The following is a 9,512-nucleotide window of genomic DNA, read 5'->3' as shown; positions in this document are numbered from 1 at the left end:
AACGAGCGAGGGTATCGAACCCGGAAGTGATCTCCTCGGCGATCTACTAGTGACGTTATTTCTTTTTCCTCACATTTTGTAGCTTCAATATATTAGCCTCTAACTTGCTAGGAGTAAAACAATAGTTTTGCAATAGTTGAGCAGAAGTTTCTCCTCCCGCTTTCCACAGAAATGTTACGTTAACATAGTACCCCCCTCCCATTACCATGACTCAGACTACAATAAAATCACTAGCATTGTACTGACATTTATTTAGACAATCTGCAAAATGCAGTAACAGCAACAGAGAAATACATAATCAGCCTGGCCATTCAAGGCCACGGCAATACGTAATACTTACCCCTTTGATCGAACTCAAAACTCAGTCAAGTCTTCCAATCTAACAACATCATCAAATGCAGGCTAGGAGGCCAAGTAAGTCATACTAATATTGTAAGTTATAAGTTAGTGTTTCTTGAGCAATGTTTAATATTTACCTCCGAAATTATCTGCCACTTTTAGAATTCAAATGCTAGGATGTCTGTTTTGGGGCCAATGGCTACAACTTAATATGAAGTCAAATCACAAGCAACAAATTACACATTGCATCCTTTATTCAAAACAAGTCTCTACATGGATCGAATCCGTTGAACTAATTGATACAAAGTAGCAAGCTTGATTAAGTTATAGGAAGTTACAACACAGAAGCAAATGCCTTTTTAATCTGATATCAGACTTTCCATGATTCTAGGAGGAATTACTAGGTGGAATACCCACCAATAATCTGCTATAAAGATGCATGTAAACCAGGCACAGAGACAAGTCCATGTACTAAGGATAACTGAACTGCAGCACTGTGGCGTGCATGCAGTGGTGATGATGGACAAGTTCATCTAGAGAGAGAAGTCCAATCCATCACACCACACAGGACCTGGCATGAACACTGAGGGAGGTTGGTTGAGTTGGAAACCAGTGGGCATTCTGATAGAACATCTCTTTGCAGTCATCACAGACCTGTAGCCAAGCAAGGAAATGGACAAAGTTATACACAATGCTAAATACCTGAATAAAAGCATCTGCAAATATAATATAGCTTATTCCATACAACTACTTAAGACTACTTAACACATTGTTTCAGGCTACAGACAATTATTATAAGGAATAGTCAAAGGCAAGGACAAAATCAGCAACATAGAGTCTATGATAACCTCATGCAATATATCAGAGTCTACATCAACATAAGGCACTAACTAGACTACAGTACTGCAAATGTAAAAGGATATGCACAGAAATTTGCATGGCATGTGTCAAAAATGCATGGGTTGTTCCAGATTAGGAGTGTTGCTGAGTAACAAACCAGAACTAGAATAATTATGCTATAAAATATCACAATAACATTTTACCATGATAGTCAGAAAGGAGAGTAAAATAAATTCAACTCTTAGAAAAACTAACCATGTTGCTCAAGGTAGCATGAGAGCTAGCATGAAATCTACATCATGCAGAACTCCTTCATTTTACATGGCACCAAGGGAAGATTCCAGCAAATACAGTTTGGGCCATCAAGTTCTGAATCAGTGATGCCCAGTAAATACCAATGCCACTACCACAGTGCCCTGCACATTCAAAGCTGTTTTTAAATTAGGATGACTGTGAGAACTTGACAGAGGCCAACAAAGCCCTCTGTACTGAAGTGGCAGCATTACAAGGATCAACTTGGAGGCAAATTGCATTTGTATATTTGTTTAATTGAAGGTTATGAACTCTTGCCCAACATACACCATGATTAGATGACATATTGGTAGCTTTGAGATATAAATATGCTCACCTTGATCACTATTTATTCCTTTTTCAGTTCAGTGAACCTCTGTTTCAGCATTTTGTGGCTGGACACTTTCCTTTGTCATGACCTTGTATAGTAAGAGTATAAATCATATTATGAAAATAAAGCAAAATTTTGACAAATGGGAAGAGCAAATGCTCCATGCAGGCCATAAAGGTGTAAACTTTGTTAAATTCTCGCAGATTACATAGTATAAAATTTGTATTCAAAGTCAGGAAGTTTATAAAACATTTACACAATCACAGTGAGGGCAAAACATCTTTACTGAGGAATATACACTGTGGTCATCAAAGTGTATTAATGTTTTGTACTATACAAGTGGGCCTTCCTTGTGAATTCCATCATTCACACTGACAATGATACATGCAGCAACTTACCAAAACATCTCAAATAGGAATATATTTATCTCTACTATGTTGTTAGAAAAGAATTCATAACTTATACACATACTTTGAGGATACCTTGATTAAGGAAGAATAAGAAGGCCTTCCCTGTCATGTCACCTTCTTCTCATTCCTGGTATGTCTTGTCCCAGCAATCATCCGGCCTTGAACATGGAGAACACAAGGAAAATATATGACTGAATGGTAGGACTAGCATGGTACATCATTCTGTCTGATGACATACTGTTGACAGTTTGGAATTCTGAAGGATAATCCTTGTCAACAGTACTTCTCAGCTTAGTTGACAACATGTCCACCTTTGACTCTTACAATGTTTGCAAATATTTCTTAACCACACTATCACTATTGAAACTTAATATTAAAAGATAAGAGTAGCTGTATGAAATTTAGTTGGATCATAAATTTGCATGTACAGTTTCAAATGTATTCAGAAATGTAAAAGTGAATATGCATAAAAAGTGTCTTAAAAATCCAACCCCCTCCAACCACACTTACACTAACTCACATCAGTTCTAGCTGAAAATGATATTTTGATGACTGTTTTGATAATAATCAACATAACTAATCTTTGTGTAAGAAACAAGCTGTCATTATGTATTTTCTCTTACAATATGCATCGTTTTTGCTACCAAAATGAGCGACACAAAATAAAGACAACGGGAATCTGTTTCCAAGTGATGACGTCATCGCTGTGATAGAAACACTATCTCGTAAAATTACTACTGAGCGAAGAAAAAATCCTTGCACAAAAAATCACCACTACTGACACAGTAAAAAGCACATGGGCTACAGGTTATATTCCATCTAGATCAACAATAAACTCTCAAAAGCCCTCAAACGAGCAAGATATTCTTACCTGAATCGGCCAGTTCTGCAAGAACACGGTAGTCGACTCTCCAACTAAAAATGACGCGATTCTGATGAAAACGTAGCCGTTTTTTCGACAATTTTCGACAGCGAGCGTTTTCTACAACCGCCGCCATCATGCCTATGAAACTTGAGCACACCAGCACTTCGCCTTGCCACGCAAGGACGGGGTCAAAGGTAGGGTGCGATGATTGCGAAATAGCTGCTTGGTGCAGTAGTATTTCCAACCGCAAGGGGTCGCATGGCGTTCTAGCGGAACGGGCGTTCTACGATCGAATGACTAAATGGGTGCAGTGGAACAGGCGTGAAATGTGTTCTAATATTGCAATCCCCATGCCCTGTTGTTGTATTGTGCTCAAGTATTGCAAATTAGCCGCTATATCAAAAGAGTTGCTGCTAGCGAAACGCTCCAAAAAAAAGAAACTCGTGCGAGCCAATCGAATGAATGAAAGAAAAACAAATAATCATAATCAACTAGATAATGCCCTGTATTACGGCCAATTGAAAGCGTAAACAGGCTTCTATCAAGTATGTCCTGCCGCCGGTGTTAATTGCCCCGTGAGATCGGGAGAGAGGCTCCCGGGGGCGGGGTTCCGGGATATGTCACTCTGCATACAGTATTTAAGTGCTTGCCCGTTGTCCGTCACCCCGTGGTTCCCAACCAATGGATGTCGAGCGTGCCGTGCCCAAATGACTCTTTTTGACTGGATTATGATTAATATAGTCGGCTATCTGGCTACAGAGATAATTCTGCGACCACCGACTGGCCCAGAGTAGAGAGTTGAGCACCACCACTCACAGCGCAGGTCCAGGAAAGCGTGGAGTTTTGTTGTTGTATTTTATTTTTTCGGTACTGAGGGTACAGTGGTAGAAGGTTTGCCGTGCAGCGCGCGCGTGTGTGTACATGGTTGGCATCATGGAATCGGAGACTGGGAGCACCACGAGTCCCGGCCCGGGCCAGGAGAACATTAGCTTCAGTATCAACCAAATTTTGAACAGTCAAAGCTCGTCGTCGTCGCAGCCCCTGTCACATCCGTCCATATGTATGTCCCAGCCCAGTTTCTACTCCCCTCACCTCTCCTGGCCCACGACGCCGTCCTGTGGCAGCGTGGCGAACGGCGTGATCAGAGTACCGGCCCACCGGCCCGCGCCACCTCCCCTCAACGCGCACTTCCCGTGGATGGACCAACGGGCCAGGCTCGCCAAGGAAGGTCTAGCAGGTCAGTCTGCATGTCTTAAAGTGTCATCCGTCTTGAGGAACTACTCCGGTCCTCAACCTACAACATTTACCACTTCCGCCTCGCTCTATTCGACCCATAAACCCAGGCAAGCCCGGGTGTTGACTGTGTTTGCAAACGGCTGACAGCGTCACTTCAGCGAACTCTTGTCGTAAAAAAATAGGCCGACAGCGATGGGTAGCGTAGCTTTAAAGCCGGTCAGGTTGTGCACTTGATACCTCACCGGTCCATTTTTTTCTCAAAATATAGATATTTGGCTTTAACACTATTTATCTGAAGAGTTCAACAAGGGAACTCCATGACAACTGGAGGGTAGGGCAATCACAGTATAGCGGCGGCCGAGATCTTCGACGCTTCCGGGTCTCGAGTCTCGTGGTCCTCGGCTTAGCACGCACTTTGAGCGAAGGCCATACAGCAGGGTGTTCGAGGGGTTAACATATGAAACAAAGAAGCAAGTAGAAACAACATTCTAGGCTAGAAACTGTGAGCCTGTATGACTGTCTTGTTTGTGTGAAACTTGCGTTGTTTCAATTTTCTTTCCATTTCTGTACGTGCAGTGCCACCATTTACCGTTACACGGCGGATCGGGCACCCCTACCAGAACAGGACACCACCCAAGAGAAAGAAACCGAGAACCTCCTTCACAAGGCTTCAGATCTGCGAACTGGAGAAAAGATTCCACAAACAGAAATATTTGGCGTCGGCAGAGAGGGCTCAACTCGCCACCCAACTCAAAATGACGGACGCCCAAGTCAAGACATGGTTTCAGAACAGAAGAACAAAGTGGAGGTAGATATACCTGTGTACTACTCTACTCCCTACATTCATACCACTCATATCCATTCTACTACCTAAGGAAGTACCTCTGTACTTAACCCGTAGCAGATTGATGGCATTTAGATTTGTTACCCCCATTTCTCTCTCATTCCCCCTTACCAGAATGACCGGTAGCCTTATCTACTTTTCTGGCGTCGATCGGACAGTACCGACAGCAGACACCAACATGTATCTGTACTGTCGATCTCGTGCCCAGAAGCGCTTACAAATAGTCTCGCTAAAGACTGAACATCTTCAGCTAATGGCAAGTGGTGTGGGCTCCAAAGTACCCTCTAGTCTTATTTGTCAAGATTCAGACTTTAAAAGAAGGTAGTGGCGATGGGAGGAAAGATAAAAGACGTTAGACTGAGGTTTAAGTTTGTGAGGTTCTTACAAGTTATTTGATCTTCGCGAAAGCGTATATATTTTTACTACGAACGTTTAGACCTAAGACTAACCCCCTGATGTTGGCTGTTGGCAGTTAGGGCTCATTAAGTGAAGCTATATCCCAGCGGTTTCGTCAGATGAGTGTTTTAAGTCCACACGTTAGAGAGGTGACTACGCCGGTGGTTTCTCTGTAGCTGAACCGCACACATACATACGGCCACGGGGCGAGGAGTGGAATTCGTAGCCGAGGGCATGGCGGCGCTCAGGATGGGGTCGTGGAAGGGACAATAGACCGTACGACCGAAAACAATACCCGCCACCCTTCATAGCCAGAGGGACAGCGTACGACAGATTTTCCTAGCATCTCCACCCTTCCCTTAGTAACCAAACCTTACCAACACGCTACCTGTCAAAATCTGGGGATAAATGGCCCGCTATTTGCCTGTATCCTACCGAGCTATTTCTGACTAACGTTAAACCCTCGCAGGCTGCAAATCTAGGTAAGAAAGGCCGAGTAGGCTCAGTAAGTTTCCTGTGAGCATACTTTATAACGTAGCTGCTCTTAAGACGTGAAAACAACACTGTAAGGTAATGCTTACAATATTCACCGTCTGATATATTAGAATGAGAACAGTTGCGTCGTGATAGAGTCAGGCAAAATCAAGTTCAGAACTCGCCACCTGCCCCCCACCCCAGCATGATAGACACTTGCGTGCGAGGGACCCGCGTCTGTTTTCTTACTTTCAGACGGCTGCATCTTTCTCGTACCGACGTGACGATAGACAGAAACTCGGGCCAGACAACTTTCCCAACCTCTCCTCTCGTCCATATTTGCTGTCAGTCTTTATTCTTTTTAAATTGCCAGCAAAGTAAGAGGAAATAAACTGAGAAAAGGTACATTTCACAGCAAGAAATGGTCTGATAGGCAAAGTACTTTATGTAGATCTGCCACAAAATGCATGCATTCTTTGACTTTAACACGAGTTATATTCGGGGGTCTCATAGTTTTCTTGCGAACAAATGATTAAGGCGGTTCCCTGGAATGGGAGATAACCATCTTCACTTGGAGGTGCTTGAGTGGGTGATGTAGGAAGTCCATAGTAAATCTAAGTACATATCATCAAGAGGGAGAGAAAATAGATCAAGTTTTGTCTGGACGTATTTACAACTTTTTCCACTCCATCCAAAATTCTTCCCTAGCTGCTCGCCCCGAAAAGTGTGTCTGTCTATTCTAGTGTTCTCTGCTTTTGTTTTTCGTGAAGCATTGTGCAGTGAGTTTTTGTTCTGACTCGTGCATGTTGAGTATGCTGCAGATGGTATAGTCAGGTGGTCGTCTCTGTAGGGGACACGGGAGAAACACGGGGTCTCAACAATCGGCACCACAGGTTCCCCCTCCAACCCCGCTGACTCTTTGTCATTCACATTTAATTTCTAAGTGTGTGTGTTTTTGTGTGTGTGCGGCAGATACAGCCTATTGAACCCGTACAAACTTGTTGGTTTTACCCCAAGTATTGTTTCCCCCACATGTGTACTATAACCGTATTCAAAAATACAACAAACGTCTGAAGCTGACATTTGTATTCCAATAGATTTACATGTAATTATTCAGCCCTATCAAAACCAAAACATGGACTTGCTTCTGTGCGAGGCGTTTGATAGCATCTAGAATCTTTTAACCTGTTCAATCACTGAGGGGAAAGTATACTCTTTATTACAGCCTAGAATTTACAGCAGTCTGAGAGGAGGTTAGGATGAGGTTCATCCTGTGGTGTCGTGCTTGTTTGGGCTGTGGGACCTGTACACACACAAATCTTGTGTAGTTGACAACAAACATCGCTGACAGCGTCAGAAACTAAAAGCTTTGGGAGATACAGATCAGTGTCGTGTGAGAGAGAAGACATGTCGTCAGCCGGGCCCTCCTTACTTAAAGTGTAGATAAGGGCTATATACTGGGAGAGATTACAACTGCCACGTCTGCTCTCGTAAAATCTAGATGTGTAGAGTTGTAGCAGCACTGATTGCCGTGGACGTGTGGGTTCTGTTGTATTCCATGTATGTATGCATGTATGTATGTATGTACGTATGTATGTATGTATGTATGCACTGTAAAATCTACAATGTTCTCACTCACGTTTGTGTTTAGTCTGTTATGATCCAATACCTCAATCCACAAGCCACACACCGTGACACACACGCACACACACATGTACACACACACACACAAATATATATATATGCTCCTTTGTATTTGTATTTCTTTTCTTCTTTTGATTGGCTTGTTTCTGTAGGTCAAATGCGTTCTGGCATTCCATCTATGTTTCATATTTTCAAACAAAAAGAAGTCCAAATTTCAGACCCCACGCCACGTGATTTAATGAACTCAAAATTGCAAATAACAAAAACAAAACATGACTCCAATGGTTTAAGTGTCGACCCCTCTGCCCCCTCAGAAAGACGACAGAAGAAAGGAAATGGTACAGCGACCCTCCAACCACCACCTATCCCTTCTCCGCCATGCTTCACTCACCTGTATATCAATACTTAGAGGATGTGCCGTTTCGCACCGTGTTAAGCAAGTGTGTGCCTCCCCACTACAGGCGGCAGACAGCCGAGGAGAGAGAGGCGGAGAGACAGCAGGCCAACAGAATGCTGCTGCAGCTACAAGCGGAAGCAGCCAAGAACATGCCTCAGACTTACGATCCTATCTGTGCTTACAACGCGTCTTTGCACGCCCTACAATCGCTTCAACCGTGGGCAGAGAACAAGCCCGACCCCAACCGGCCGGCCTACCTGAACGCACCCTCCCTCACCACGCCAACGATCTGCTAGCAAAAACTTGTCGGGGCAGTAAGGGACTCGGTGCCGACGGGATGTGGCGCAGGGACCCGGTGGCCCCCGTGAGTACAACATCATCTTGTGCTGTACCAACTTGTTCTTTCAATCCAAGAACGGTATGTGACAATTGCAGGGAAACTGTGCAAAATAGAAACGAGCAAAGCGATGGTTATTTGACAGGATCGCAAGAGTGAGACTCGAACCAGAAACCTCCAGCGGACATACACATGGAGGTTGTAAAAAAAACAAAGATGTTACTTACAAAACCTGTACAGAAAGTTTGTACGCTTTTCTTAGACTCTGTTCCTTTCTTGTTTTATGCTTCATACCAAGTCGTTGGAACTATTTGTACGCTTTAAGAGTTATATAGGTTCCATAGTGAGCAATGATATTTAAATCAGAATCGATGTAATTTTTACATGATAGTGCATCCTTATCATTGTACATACGCATGTGATATCAGTTATATTGCCCTAGCTTATCAGAATATCAGAACGACGCCACATGCTGATATGTGTAATTTCTCCTGTACACCAAAGAAAAGGCATCAACTGTACCGAATGGGGGGGTCGTCTGGACACTAGACACATTGTGACGATAATCTATTTCATTTTTGCATAATCGTCGTATGCTTTTATTTTTGTCTTCTCGACGTTCTCAAACTGAGACAACCACTGACGAAGAATATTTCCTTATTTTATCATTAAAGAAAAGTGTATCCTTATGAAGAAAGCGTGTGCGTGTCACCAATCTGTTCCCCCTGTCGGAGAAACCATATTTCTTCCTCAGAACTTAATAAAGTTGGAAGGAAAAAGAAAAGCCTTGCGTTTTGGAGATTTCATTAGCCCAAAAATCATTGCACTATTAGGGTTATCAGTCGAATTAATAGAGTTAATTTGTAGGACGGAAAAAGAAATGCCACTAAATGGGTCGCAAATCTAATTAACATCAAGGCAAAATTAGGTCTACTGGTAATAAAGCCGTGAGATGAGATCCCCTCTTAACGTCTTCCCTATGAAATAGACACACGTCAATTTCAAAAATAACCCAATCAAGTCGGGCCATGATGAGAAATGTGTTTTTGTTATCCGGTCTCTCTTTTGTACGGTCGCAGCGGGGTAGTATTTGTGGAACCGTTAGTTT

At 43.0% G+C, this 9,512-nt stretch overlaps 1 protein-coding gene and 1 long non-coding RNA gene across 3 annotated transcripts; one reads left to right on the top strand and one right to left on the bottom strand.

The window, feature by feature from the left end:
* Window positions 1-575: 575 nt before the first annotated feature.
* LOC136430916 (uncharacterized) lies at window positions 576-3,400 on the bottom strand. 2 transcript variants are annotated; one of them, XR_010754952.1, is made up of 3 exons: window positions 3,083-3,400; window positions 2,273-2,369; window positions 576-1,889 (listed from the first exon to the last, which is right to left on the bottom strand). It is a non-coding gene; the product is annotated as an uncharacterized lncRNA (long non-coding RNA). The 2 variants fall into 2 exon arrangements; XR_010754951.1 differs by having other exon boundaries at window positions 576-2,369.
* A 337-nt stretch (window positions 3,401-3,737) lies between these two features.
* On the top strand, window positions 3,738-9,188 carry LOC136430915 (T-cell leukemia homeobox protein 3-like). Its single transcript, XM_066422010.1, has 3 exons — window positions 3,738-4,313; window positions 4,889-5,120; window positions 8,132-9,188. Exons 1-3 carry the CDS (start codon window positions 3,998-4,000, stop codon window positions 8,361-8,363), a joined length of 780 nt encoding a protein of 259 aa, XP_066278107.1. The 5' UTR covers window positions 3,738-3,997; the 3' UTR covers window positions 8,364-9,188.
* The last annotated feature ends 324 nt before the right edge of the window (window positions 9,189-9,512 follow it).

This window comes from Branchiostoma lanceolatum, chromosome 3, assembly GCF_035083965.1.
Source record: "Branchiostoma lanceolatum isolate klBraLanc5 chromosome 3, klBraLanc5.hap2, whole genome shotgun sequence".
Classification (NCBI taxonomy): Eukaryota; Metazoa; Chordata; class Leptocardii; order Amphioxiformes; family Branchiostomatidae; genus Branchiostoma; species Branchiostoma lanceolatum.
This window is presented reverse-complemented; position numbering and strand designations above follow the sequence as displayed.